Below are 14,054 nucleotides of genomic sequence, written 5' to 3' on the forward strand. Positions count from 1 at the left end.
AACTTCTTATTCTACCTGCATGCTGTTTTTAGACTGACAAATATAGACATGTTTGCTAATCGTGTATTGTAGCTGCCGATTTACAAAAATAATTTGTATTTAAATTAGCGTAAAGTGACAGTCAGAAGAAATTTTCGTTATAAAATGGAGAAAAATCAGAACATTCTTACACAACCAAAGCAGGGCGACAATGCCAGCTTGTGACGACTACGGCTTGATGTTTGAAAACGCACATGATCTTCAAAATCAGGTGAAATGTTGGTGTCCTGAGCAAGAATCACTGAAGACAACGATGTCATACCCAACAAGAGGTTGAAATACGATTATTATGAGGACGATAGCAGTGTCATGGATAGAGATATGAAGAATGAAGTCTACATCGAATATGCAGAGTCAACAAAGAAATCAAATATTCAAAAATGGCAAAATAAAGTAATAAATAATAATGTAAAACAAGGACTTTCAGAGGATGGGGCTGAGAAGAAAGCAAATACTAAACTCGAGAAGAAGACATTCAAGTGTTTTTTTGAAAAAGTTTACTACTCTCATGTTTCATATACTGAAATTGAAGGGACGTGTGTATACCAAAATAATGAAGTCTGTGGAGAAATATTTACAAAAAATGAAACTCGAACGTGTTATTCGCCTGACAGTGGGAAAATACAAAAGTTTACTTGAGGCGATTCTTGAAGGTTCTTACTCCAACGATGACGAAAGCGATGACAGCAACGAGGAAGATGACACCGATGATAAATGAGACGGTAAAATTAGTGACACGGATACAGATGACGATGAAATGAACTAATAAATAAGCGCATTAATATAAGATATGAAAAAATGACACTGTTTGAGCAGATTTATGTGTAAATAATAGTTTTGCATCCTGTGTGTTAAATGTTCAATATGTATATTTGAAGTTGCTTATATTATTTAAGTAGACAATAGTTTGATGTAAATAAAGTGTATATAAAAATTATCATGCCTGGCTTTATACTTTATGTACTGAAAGATGTTTCTGAGAAAGGCACTTTTATTTCAAAGGTAACCAAGGAAAATTAAGATCAGATTTTTTTTAACTTTGCCCTTGTTAAAAAAACACATCTCCTAGATACAGTTTTAAGGGAAATTTAGAACTTCAATTTTACCTTTATATTGCTTAACAAGCTGTAGGATAATTAAAGCAATACACTTTCAAAAGGGTAAGATAATCTTCAAACAAATTGTCACAAATTACACCAGTCAGAAATGCGTAGTCTCATAAAAGTGAATATTTATATTAAAATCTCACAATTCATGACAACTAAAATATTGATACTCACATTTTCATATCTGACCTTTGACCCGACTGCTCGTGACCTTGACCTTAGTCAAAAGACCCTGCATTTTTCCTCACAATGTTGAACATTTATGCAAAGTTATCTAACAACCCATCAGTGTATATAGAATTTTCAATATGGACAAATGCTTTCTGCTGACATCTAAGTGTGACCTTGACCTTTGTCCTACATACTTGCTTCTAGTCTGCAACGAAGCACATTTTCATTTCAAGATGGTGAACAATTGTGTCAACCCTACCTGTATGCGCCAAACTAAATATGGACATTTCATCATCCCTGGTGACCATAAACCTTAACCTGGATTAAGCTGGTTACATTAAGAATTATGAACATTTGTGATATAATCTATATATTCAGAACAGCTAAATTGTTCTAGTTATACACATACAGTGTATATCATTTTTTTTTCCTGATGGGACTGTAACCTTTGAAAAAGGAACCTGAATTTTGCACACTACCTCAAAATTGTAAACATATTTTTGCCAAAATTACATTCAAATTTGTCAATGCTCTTAGCAATTTTGCTCATTCATACACAAATGAAACAACCACAATGGAAGTTTTTAAAAAATAGCAACACATCAGGAATTTTTAATACACTTTATGTTCAACTAAAAATGAAGAATGAACAGTTTTGTACTATGATATAAACATTAATTCACTTAAAAACAGACTCACAATTTTTGAAATATTTAGCACCCTTAACAACAGTGGATGTCATTTTGGGGGTCATTATTCATGATATTTGACAAAATATGAAAACAAACAAAAGTAACAGATGATTTGGGTAAACAGTCATATTCATTTACACATGTGAGACAAAACAAATGTAACATGAAAGGCTTATATCACCCAGTGTTGGTGATAGGGTAAACCAGTACTAGATCACACAATGCTGATAGTTATAAGAGAATTCCATGGAATCTTAAAGAAGCTTGACTGAGGTCAAAAAGTCTAAAACTATATTTGAAAACATTACATAGATCAATTGGGGCAGCTCATGAATAATGAAATATACTAAGAAGTCAATTCAGGATTAAATTTTTAGTGTGATTCCTCACCCAATTTGAGCTTGAAGTATTTTACCACTTCATTTTAAGGTCATTTGCCCAATAAAAATTATTTTTCTGAAAGAAAGAAGAGTGTTGCAAATGATCAGAAATTTTGAACGCACAAAAAAAAATTAAAATATACACTCTCTAAGAAATATTCCAGAGCTGTCATGTCAATAAAAACTAAGAAGAGTCCCTTTAAGCACCTTCAAAATGGCAGCAAGGGGAGATAAACCAGTAATAAGAGAAACATCAACAGACATAACCCAAAGAATGAAACAATTCTTTCTTTGTAGCATATTAATTATTTTACCGGTATTCATTCAATTATTGTTCATAATAAGTTAGATTTTAATGTCATGAAAACAAAGATTTTTTTCTTTCAACCTCCTCAAGCAAATAAAGGATTTTAACAATAGAATCTTTTCTCAATTATATCTTACCAACATGTGATGCAACATTAAATAAACAAATTTCACCTTTGCTTTTATTACTTTGTTCTATTATAATTAACATGTAAAGTCAAACCTGTATTAAAAACAACCACCTATGAATCATCCTTTTTCAACAACAGTTTTATAATTTAATTGGATTTAGTACCCCCCCCCCATATACAGACCACTTGTCTTTAACAGTCATGCTTGCTTTCTCCCTTAGGTGGCCTTTGTTAACAGGATTGTAAGATTATCCATGACATAGTCCTTATACAAAAGATGGAACTTAACAATTCACAAACAGTTAACTACAACCCAATAATCTTATCAGGATCATTGATGACATCACCTCCATCAAACCCTTTGTATTTTCGCTTATATTTTATACTAGACACTCTAGTTGGTCTGCCAGGGAAAGCTGTGATTCCGTCATAAATATTATCTGTATCTGGGTGAAATCTGATATATTCTGTATTTATATGAAGATTTTTCGGCAAGTCTAATTTAGTAAGGTCCTCTAAAGCAGAAGTATCCTTTACTTCAACCTTGAAATACTTAAAAACATCTTGCACAGTATTCATGTCATTAAGATCAACACTAGCAATGTCATGATCCAAATCTTCCATCACACGAGTCAGCAACTGCAATAAAATCACAAATGTCTGACATAAGTAAGGTATTAATTATTCAAAGAAATAAGAATTTGAAAACTGCTGATTTATTGAAATTGGTAGTCAGCAACTATAATCAAATCATAGAAACTTGCCATAAGATAAGCTGATTCTAAAAAAAATCAGAATTTGAAAACCATAATGAAATTGGTAGAAATAACCATGTCTGTGAACTTTGTACAAGTGATGTTGAAGGTGAATTTCATCTTTTGCTTTTTTATTCTATTCATAGAGAATTACATCTTAAATATTGTATAAACTCTTCTTTTTCTACTGAATTTGTATTTTCCTTTGCCAACTGAATGTCCAATAACTATTCAGGCTATTGAGGTAATGATTTGATTTGCTTGTAAATTTTGTTGCTAATTGGGGATCAGTTACATTTGTTAAACTAGAAATGTGTCCGTAGGAAACTGATGCCCCTACTTCATCTGCCTTTCCAGTGGCATATGCATACATAAAGGTCAAGTTATACCTAACCTATTATTTTAACAGGTTTATATATCTATCTAAATAGTATCAAAATATAAATTTCAGAAACCTATGACTAAGGAATCTGTTTTGATTGATAACAATAGGATTTCACAAAAAAAAACGTCACTGTAACCTTGACCTTATTACCTCAAAATCAAGGGTCATCTATTGGCCATTTCAACGTCCATAACAAGCCACAATAAACATTCCTTCTAAAGTCACTGAACAGGATGTTCATACAGACGGACATACAACATTATGCTTCTCACTTTTTTAACTTGGCCATCTGTTTTCAATAAGCTAGGTGATAACTATAACAATTTCAAGCATCAATCTCATTTGCCATGTTGCCATGGAAAAAATGCACAGCATCAAAGGAATTTGGTTTTTACTATTATGGTTATAAATGTACTAGTTATCTTACATCAAACTTTTGCGCTCGATTATTCAGTTGTAAATCCATATCTGCTTGGGAACCATACACCTCTTCCACAATGTAAGATATTCTCTCGACAGCATCGGCAGGTGGTTGATATGACCGGACTTCCTCTATACATCTGAAGTATAAATAATCACTCGGGAATGTGGAATTTTTTTTAGAAAGTCTGAAGTTACCAGACTTCCCGAAAGTTGAAAAAAACTGTCAGACAATTGGTCTGACAAACAATGAAAATCTGTCGGACCGAAACAAAATCTGTCGGACCAAATAAAATTGATCAAAATCAAAGAAAAACTTGTATTTGTATTTCTAAGACACTTTTTGTTTTTTCGCCGTAAAAATCGGCACAATCCGTTGATTCATGTTCTGCTTCCATTTTTCATTAAATTTTATCTCAGGTCTATTCTTTTCATCCTTTTATTGCTGTTCTGCGCACTTTTCTGATGTAGATTTTCGGTTTTTCCCAGGTTTGGCATACATGGCACCTTTAGCGACGCCATTTTGTATACATGCGGCTTGGATAAAAGTCGGACAGTCGGACCGATCCGGAATAAAAAATTGTCGGACCTGATCAAAACTTATCGGACATGTCCGTCGGGAAGTCTGAGTTACAGACAAATTCTGCAAACCTGACTGTTAAATATAAATTCTTAATCCAGAAAATAGTCAGCAAACTTCTGTAAAATATGTTTTGATAACAGTTCATTGATAATTACACATAATATATAAGATGGCCAACAATGAAACATAAACTGATTATACATGCACTTGGTGTTCACTAAAATTGTTTTTTTTGTTGTTCTTTTTTGTCATTCAAGTTAAATGTCAGGATAAGATATTAGGTGGAGAGTTTAGCAGTAATGACAAAATGCATGTTAAGACACTTACTCCCTTTTCCTCACAGGTATAGCTGGAACAATATTTGTTTCGTCTGCACCATCCTCAATCACACTCTCTTCAGTTTCCTTCTCCGACCACCACTGCAAAGTCTTCAACTTGTCTACAAAGCCCATCTGTCTTGCATGTAACTATAAAAAAATTAATATATATCACAATAGTATCCTTGCCAACAATTCTGTCAAACAAAGTTTGTCTGTAGGTATATTTTTACTTGTGTTTAATTGTATTTTGTATACACAATGTTCCCTGGTTCTAAATGAGAACATTTCTGTTTTTCTCTAAGTTACTAGTACCAACTTTTACACAAATTTGAAAAAAATCAATGTTTTATCAATCGGTTTTATATCCAATTGGCACCAAGACTGGACGAGCATCTGTGTTTCTTTCCAGCTCCCCAAAATAAAGAAGGTCTTAACAAATCTTCAGAATATTGAATTTGTCCATGCACTTTTTAATTCTGATTACTTGGAGCAGAGATGACTGTTTGGGACAATGCTAGTGTTTTAATTTGACCCACTAACTTATTATTATTAGTCCATATGATATGAAAAAGGCAAATTTAATGTCAGAAAAATCCAGCAACATTTTGACAAAAACTATGGCATGGACACCTCAAATTTTAAAAAAGGAAGCTTTAAAACGTAACCAACACAGGTTAAGCCTTGAAACCCTTACATGAGTCTTGCACAGGCAAAGGTCACTTGTGAAAAAGTACCCCACCCACTTTTTAAACGTTATGACATTTAATTTCATTAAGATTTTAGATGTAGGTAAGTTAAATTTAGCATAACGTCTATGATAAATATTGAGTATTTGATATTTTAATGAAAACATGCAAGTTTACCAAATATGACTGTTGAGAACAAGTAAGCAGTCTGTAAAATCGGCGAATTGCATTTCGTGCTTCCATGGGCGCTGCCATCTTGGATTGTTATTCGGAATACTCTTACATTTTGGTGTAACCATGAAGAGGCTCCTACAAAAGATTTATCATTGTTCAAAAGTTTACGGGTTTACAGCTGCAGGGGCAGTTGCTATTGTTGGCATTGTGATCTATGAAAGAAGCAGAAACAATCCAGTATTTTCATCATGGACAACAAACCATGACCCGAGCGTAAAATGGGATTACAATTGGGATAAGTAAGAAATTTCATCACTCATGTACTAACATGTTTAACTTTCGTTTTTAACACATATTGCTGTAATAATCTACTATATTTTGAAAGCTACTCTTTAAAAATTAAAATACGTGATTCCTTAAATGAAATAATTTATTTGACAATAATTATTCATACTCAACAGTTCAATCTGACCTGACACTGTGACTGATCCATATTTCTCTAAATGAATCACATGACCTGTGACAGGACCAGTTACATTCTTTAAACTATATATATATGTATGTCACCATAGAACTTTTTACAAATTAGTGGAGGAGTTGAATAAGGAGTCAGACAGCTCAGTCGGTAGAGCTGTGAAACGGTATTCTGATCAAGGCTAGACTCACCTCTAGAGTGACATTTGGCACGGATTGAAGGCCAGAGATGGTATAGTTACAATGTATAGAGTTACTGAAAAATAATAGTTAAAGAGTTACTGAAAAACACTTTTAACGAAATTAGAGGACGAATTTCAGTATACACATAGTCGGAGAGTGTGTCACAGTTCAGAACTGTTCACTAATAATTATAAAGGGAGAAGATGTGTAAGCAGCAAGATTTCTCTGTCACAGTAGAGTCAAATATCACCAGAACAGGTTTGAAACATTTGCAGCCTAACTTGAACTCAGTCAAATGCTTGACCCTCAGAATACTGTTCTGCATCTTCAAATGCTTGACCCTCAGAATACTGTTCTGCATCTTGGCCTATTGAGCTTTAAGTATAGGTTATACAACCAGTGAAATTGCTCTATTTTAGACGAGAGCCGGAAAGTGTAATAAAGCCTCCAAAAGAGACAGCGACTGATGATGAAAAACTCCAGTACAAGGAGAAGCTTAAAAAGGTTCCCACAGCAACCAGACATATCATATTGATTAGACATGGCCAGTATTATGACAGGGAAAGTTTAGATATCAACAGGAAATTAACAGATCTAGGTTTGTTACTTTTTATGCCCCCACAATGTGGGAGCATATAGCGTTGCACTTGTCCGTCCGTCCGTCAGTCCGTCCGTCGGTCAGTCCGTCCCGAAATCTTGTGAACGCAACTCCTCTTAAACCGGATGACAGATTTTGCTTAAACTTACAGGGATGAACAACTTTAATGTGTAGATGGTAGTAAAGGAAGGAATTTTTGCTGCGACCAAATTTAACAGAATTATGGCCCTTTGTTGATTTTTTTCACTAGATACTATGTAGAAATTTTGTGAACGCAACTCCTCTTAAACCGGATGGCAGATTTTGCTTAAACTTACAGGGATGAACGACCTTAATGTGTAGATGGTATTAAAGGAAGGAATTTTTGCTGCTACCAAATTTAACAGAATTATGGCCCTTTGTTGATTTTTTCACTATATACTATGTAGAAATTTTGTGAACGCAACTCCTCTTAAACTGGATGGCAGATTTTGCTTAAACTTACAGGGATGAACAACCTTAAGGTGTAGATGGTAGTAAAGGAAGGAATTTTCGCTGGGACCAAATTTTAGAGAATTATGGTCCTTTGTTGATTTTTTCACTATATACTATGTAGAAATTTTGTGAATGCAACTCCTCTTAAACCGGATGGCAGATTTTGCTTAAACTTCCAGGGATGAACAACCTTAATGTGTAGATGGCAGTAAAGGAAGGAATTTTTGCTGCAACCAAATTTAACAGAATTATGGCCCTTTGTTGATTTTTTCATTATATACTATGTAGAAATTTTGTGAACGCAACTCCTCTTAAACCGGATGGCAGATTTTGCTTAAACTTCAGGGATGAACAACCTTAATGTGTAGATGGTAGTAAAGCAAGGAATTTTTGCTGCGACCAAATTTAACAGAATTATAGCCCTTTGTTGATTTTTAGTTTTCAACTTGTGGCACATGTAGTCCAAAAAATATTTGACCTAGAGTCATAAGATTGACAGAACAGTGGCGTGTGGGGGCATCCGTGTCCTATGGACACATTTCTAGTTCACTTTTGACTTGAACCTTTGGCATTTGATATTATTCTTTCAAAGTTAGTATGTTAGAAGAAAAAAGCTAATTTTAATATCAATGCATTTTTGCAAATTAGAATAACGTAAAAGACAATTAGGAGAAACATCTGTGCAGCAAGGCTTTTGCTTCTCAAAACAAAATATTGACTTGGGTGACCTGAACAGCACATTGACATTAACATGCTAAAATAAATGATTAAAAAAGGGCCAACTTAGGGTAAAATGCCATGTCCTTACAAAGGAAATATTATAGTTTCATACTTATTTGGGAATTTGAGTCAACAGTTTTATTTTACAAAGCAAATTATAGTTTGGACATTGTAAATAGCTTTAAGGTGCCTCAAAGTGCTTGTGAATATATGCATTAAACACAGAAATACTACTTTTTTGTTTAAATGTTGTTGTGTTTTTTTGTTGTTTTTTTTTAAAGATATACCGTACTTAATTAAACATCTGATGCATTTTAGGCCGGGAACAAGCGCAACTTACTGGTGCAAGATTAGTTGACATGAATTACCCATGGTCCAAATTAATTTGTTCAACAATGACCCGTGCACAAGAAACAGCTGACATAATTCATAAACAGCTTCCAGATCTTCCTAGAGAAGAGTGTGATTTACTAAGAGAAGGTGCTCCTATACCTCCAGAACCACCCTCAGGTAACTGGAGACCAGAAAAACAGGTAATTAACAACAATTTCTTGTGGAGCAGACTGGTGTTTCTGTTAGTTTTACACATGCAGGAAATTTCATCTGGCATGGGGGCGCCAGATGAGTCGCATCATTTTAGTGCATTTAATGAATTTTACCGTTGTAGATTTATTTCCTGTATAAATTTATTTATAAATTTTATGAAAATCTCCAACTTTCAAAGAGGAATTTGTGATATATTCTGTATTCACAAAATTAATATATTTTCTATATTTCATACCATTTGGTTGAAAAACAGTGCATGTAAACTTGCAATTGGTGAAGATTTTACCTCACAGACAAATTTCAGAATACATGTACATATATATGCTAGTACTCAAATAAGACTGGTAAAAATTCATTTAAAATAAGTGTTTGATTTGTATCAGTTATGAATTTATGCAGCAATTAATCTGTGGTTTACAACAATGATGCATTTACATTGTATTTATGCCAGTACATGTAAAACATTTATACCAGTATTAAATTTATACCAGTAATATGTTTATACCTGTAATACACTTATGTCAGTAATACATTGTAACAGAAATACATATAGCAGTAATACATTAATACCAGTATTACATTTTCACTGGTAATACAATTTTACCAGAATGCATTTACACTGGTGAAAAATTTATACCAGTTATACATTTACACTGATAACATAGGTAATTTTGTGGTATTACACATACAGAAACACTGTCAGAGTGAAATATTATCTGTTGTTTCAGCAGTTTTATAAAGATGGTGCTAGGATTGAGGCAGCGTTCAGGAAATACTTTCATCGAGCTGACCCTGAACAAACCAATGACAGTTACGAGATCGTGGTGTGTCATGCAAATGTGATAAGATACTTTGTATGCAGGTAAAATAGTCATTTACTAGTATGACAAGTATGTGGTTAGTTTTCAAACATTACAACTTGATGTTAAATGTGGTAAACCATGTACAGACAAATGCTAGTTGCTTGTACAGCCTAAATGCCTAACAAAACCGGCTTAGCTTGATAATAAAAGAATGCCAATGGCTGTCAGGTTTGATCCTCAAGCTAAGCTAAATTTAATTTCATTGAGATAATTCATCTTGAGTCTATTGGTCATTTTTCTATTTTTAAAGTATAGTCTTATTAGAAATTTGTTTTTTTATCTCTTACTAAGAGGGTAAATAATTAAAGAAAAACATCTTTAACACTTGTTTCAAATACAAAATGTACTAGTAAATAATAGCACAGATAAGTTAATTGATATAATATATAATCATGTTATAATGTAAGTATAGCACAGATAAGTTAATTGATATAATATATAATCATGTTATAATGTTTTCAGAGCGTTACAATTCCCTCCAGAAGGCTGGCTACGTATAAGTCTTAACCATGCAAGTATAACATGGCTGTATATAAGACCAAATGGTAGAGTAGGCCTTCGTACCCTTGGAGAGGCGGGATTCATGCCAGTGAACAAAGTTTCTGTATTATGATCAAAGCTTACCGGTAGGGCTATATTTTCAAGGTAAGGTACGTTTTTTGGTTTTTTTTCATTGGGCTCTTTGTCTTTGCACTGACCTTTCCTTCAAGTCTTTGGTCACGTAACTTTCTCTCATAGAATCTTTATGAAGATATGTTTTAGGATTTGGTGTCAACCATTGGTTGGAGTTTTCAAGTCAATTAGGGTTGATGTTATTGAAGCTAAAAATAGATTTTTCCCACATAGTAAAGACCATGTTTTTAGCTTTTTCAAGAAATCAGCAAGCATAAACTTAATGGTGTTACCAATATACTAATTCTAATTCTATTTTGGTTGGGTTGTGTAATAGAGAAAAACAGAATCTGTGACAAAATTGAAATTGTAGGCTTGTTTAGACAGTAGTTTATTTGAAAGAATTTTAGAATTTTCAGCCTATGCTCATTTAAAATTGTTTACATGTAACTAAGTGGTTATTTTAAGTTTAAACGTTTCCTGTAACAACTTGAAGGAGTGCCTTTGTTATCATTTTAGAATAAAGAGATAATCATTAAAAATTACACAATACTTTGCTTTATTTCAGGTTGTTTCAAGGGATGGACCACTTCACAGGGAAACTGTTGTTTACGAGTCAAGCTGTTGTATCTACGTTGTTAATCTATGGGCTTTGACTTCTGAACTTTAAATATTTAATATGGATCTCTATTTGTTATAGTCATTTGGTAATGACTGGAATTAAAATTTTAAAAAATAAAGTTAGGTTTATACAAATATATTTTCTTCACAACATGAAATGGTGGGATATTTATCATAAAAAGTGTTGATTTGAAAAAATACGACTAAAACTGGCAAATATAGGTAGGAGGCAAAATTCTTAGCAGTGACAAAGTAAGAAAAATATGTTTTGTAAACTCATTTGATAATAATAAAAAATTTACATCAGTGAAATTTTTTCATTTATTTGTTGTGTATTTTTCAAATGAATATTTTTTTTGTGAATGATAAAGGGTGCTTTTCTCCTGCAGGAAATGTTGGGTGTAAAATACGAGGGATGTGCAAACATTTTTTTCTCTCTTTAAAACCTAAGTGTTTGATTTTTCATTTTGTATAAAAATAACACAAGACGGATAATTGTGAGCATGTAATAATTTGAAGCTAAAAATATTTTGAATCTCTTTCTTGTTGCAATAGTGAAAGCATTTGGACTCGTACTGCATAAAATACATTAGTCATTAACGTATATTTCATGGGACACCTTTAATCAAAATGTTTGACCATGTTTTAAAGCAGTATGCCTCCAGATGAGCGAGAATATTTCAATAAATTCAAACTTGAGAAAAATGTACAGAGATTTTAGGAAAAGTAGAAAGATTAAAGTAATAATTTAAATGTTATGAGCAATTAATGGTTAATTTTTCAATATAAGTAGCTACCGGTATATTGCTTCTGCTTACTAACACAGTAAGGGCAATTTTTGCATATTTTGACTTTTTTGTAATTAATGTGGGTTGCAAGTGCCATTGATAATGTGAAAATTACTTCCTTTTGGTTACTTTACAACATTATACTTTTAATAACATTTTCATATTTTTCATTAAAATAAGCATTAATCTGGAGGCGTGCTGCTTAAAGGGAGATAATGTTCTCATTTTATCATCATAAAGTAATGAAAGAAAATTGTTCAAGAAATTTTATACATAATTATGATGATTGACTAAGGCATAATTGTCTATTGAAAATAGCGCAACATTTTATCATTCATGCAAGAAAATGTATTTTATATATAAAAGACAATCTGTTATCATGGGAAATAAATATACATTTCGTAAGAAATATCATCTTGTTATCTCTTGCATTATATTTCCAGCATTATCAATTGCTGTTTACTGTAACCCAACAAAAAGAAAACAGAAAAAAAATTAATATCACATTCTACAATAGGCACTAAAATATTGCAATTTTTAGCTCGACTTTTCTATGAAAAGGGGAGCTATCCTACTCGCCCCGGCGTCGGCGTCGGCGTTAGCGTTGGCGTCACACCTTGGTTAAGTTTTTCGTACCACCTCACTTTATTTCAGAAGTATTACAAGTATGGCTTTGAAACTTACCATACTTGTTCACCATCATAACCTCCATCTACAGACAAGAGTACATAACTCTGTCAAGGTTTTTGACAGAATTATGGCCCTTTTTTGACTTAGAAAGTGTATTGAGCTTGGTTAAGTTTTTTGTACCACCTCACTTTATTTCAAAACCATTGGAGGTATTGCTTTGAAACTGACCATACTTGTTTACCATCACGACCTTCATCAACAGACAAGAGGACATAACTCTGTCAAGGTTTTTGACAGAATTATGCCCCTTTTTGACTTAGAAAATACATTGAATATGGGTAAAATCCACTTATTGCCTTAACCCTTTGAGATATTGCTTTGAAACTTTTAATGCTATTTCACATCATTACCCCCATCTGTACGCAAGAGAAGGTAACTCTGTCAAGGATTTGTTTTAAAAATTAAGGCCTTTTATCGACTTAGAATCTTGGTTAAGTTTTTAGTACCAGTCCACTTTTTGACTGAACTGTTTGAGATATTAATTTGAAAGTTGGAATACTTGTTTACAATCATGATTCCCAAACATGTCCAGGAGAAGGTAATTCTGTCAAAGATTTTATTTGAATTATGGCCCTTAACTTGTATTGCCTTTTACTGCAAAAACTTTTTTTATTGGCAAGCAATAAAAAAGTCGAGTGCGCTGTCTTACGGACAGCTCTTGTTGTACATCCAATGTATACTAAAGATTTTTTATAGTAATGTAAAATTTTAAAACCTTATTTTAGACCTTCAAATATTTTGGGGATTTGTTTCATGTCTTGTATGTTAATGTTAAATGATGACAAAAATAACTTGCTAATATTAGCAGACAGAAGCTGAAAAGAGTAAAAATAGTAATAAAGTTTGTCATTTCTTTTCTCTGGACTGCATAAAAGTTTTAAGATATTTGTAAATTTCTAATACAAAAAGCTATATGCAAATGTCTAAGCTCTTTTGCATTGCAATTTCACTCTATTTTACAATGTAAGTCTATATAAAATAAGTGACCCCCAGGGTGGGCCAGTTTTGACCCCAGGAGCATGATTTGAATAACTTGAAGAGGTCCACAAGGTGATGCTTCATGTAAAATATCTATGCTCTGGGTATTGGTAGTTTCACAAAAGAAGATATTTTGAGATAGTGTTACTTTATTTACTACATGTACAGTTTCAGAGATTTTTACTTTACAAGTTTATGTAAAATAAGTTACCCCCCTAGTGGGGCCATTGTTGACCTCAGGGGCATGACTTTTACAAAAAACTTTTGTAGAGATCCACTAAGCAATGCTACATGCCAAATATCAAGGCTCTTGGCATTGCAGTTTCACATAAGATTGTCCATGCCTGAATAATGCAAGG

The 14,054-nt window shown here is 32.9% G+C and overlaps 2 protein-coding genes across 4 annotated transcripts; one reads left to right on the top strand and one right to left on the bottom strand.

The window, feature by feature from the left end:
• Nucleotides 1-1,929: 1,929 nt before the first annotated feature.
• Nucleotides 1,930-6,285, bottom strand: LOC132720882 (large ribosomal subunit protein mL50-like). The gene is made up of 4 exons (XM_060705112.1): nt 6,152-6,285; nt 5,296-5,435; nt 4,393-4,525; nt 1,930-3,464 (listed from the first exon to the last, which is right to left on the bottom strand). The coding sequence occupies exons 1-4, from the start codon at nt 6,227-6,229 to the stop codon at nt 3,132-3,134; spliced, it is 684 nt and encodes a 227-aa protein (XP_060561095.1). The 5' UTR covers nt 6,230-6,285; the 3' UTR covers nt 1,930-3,131.
• On the top strand, nt 6,272-12,436 carry LOC132720881 (serine/threonine-protein phosphatase PGAM5, mitochondrial-like). Of its 3 annotated transcripts, none has more exons than XM_060705110.1 (6): nt 6,272-6,447; nt 7,225-7,403; nt 8,916-9,130; nt 9,872-10,005; nt 10,469-10,656; nt 11,187-12,436. In XM_060705110.1, exons 1-5 carry the CDS (start codon nt 6,272-6,274, stop codon nt 10,617-10,619), a joined length of 855 nt encoding a protein of 284 aa, XP_060561093.1. In that variant the 3' UTR covers nt 10,620-10,656; nt 11,187-12,436. The 3 variants fall into 3 exon arrangements, with proteins under 3 accessions (XP_060561093.1, XP_060561092.1, XP_060561094.1); XM_060705109.1 differs by having other exon boundaries at nt 10,469-10,651; XM_060705111.1 differs by having other exon boundaries at nt 9,875-10,005; nt 10,469-10,651.
• The last annotated feature ends 1,618 nt before the right edge of the window (nt 12,437-14,054 follow it).

Source organism: Ruditapes philippinarum, unplaced genomic scaffold (genome assembly GCF_026571515.1).
Source record: "Ruditapes philippinarum isolate M1 unplaced genomic scaffold, ASM2657151v2 ctg1674_1_1_1_1, whole genome shotgun sequence".
Lineage (NCBI taxonomy): Eukaryota > Metazoa > Mollusca > Bivalvia > Venerida > Veneridae > Ruditapes > Ruditapes philippinarum.

Bases quoted from the DNA above. Each gene is read 5' to 3' on its own strand.
- LOC132720881 (XM_060705110.1), top strand. From the start codon at position 6,272: ATGAAGAGGCTCCTACAAAAGATTTATCATTGTTCAAAAGTTTACGGG. The intron at 7,404-8,915 runs GTTTGTTACTTT...GATGCATTTTAG, and splicing joins CAGGAAATTAACAGATCTAG to GCCGGGAACAAGCGCAACTT. The intron at 10,006-10,468 runs GTAAAATAGTCA...TAATGTTTTCAG, and splicing joins ATAAGATACTTTGTATGCAG to AGCGTTACAATTCCCTCCAG.
- LOC132720882 (XM_060705112.1), bottom strand. From the start codon at position 6,229: ATGGCAGCGCCCATGGAAGCACGAAATGCAATTCGCCGATTTTACAGA. The intron at 5,436-6,151 runs GTAAACTTGCAT...ATTTTTTTATAG, and splicing joins GTTCTCAACAGTCATATTTG to TTACATGCAAGACAGATGGG. The intron at 3,465-4,392 runs GTAAGATAACTA...ATTTTATTGCAG, and splicing joins ATCGAGCGCAAAAGTTTGAT to TTGCTGACTCGTGTGATGGA.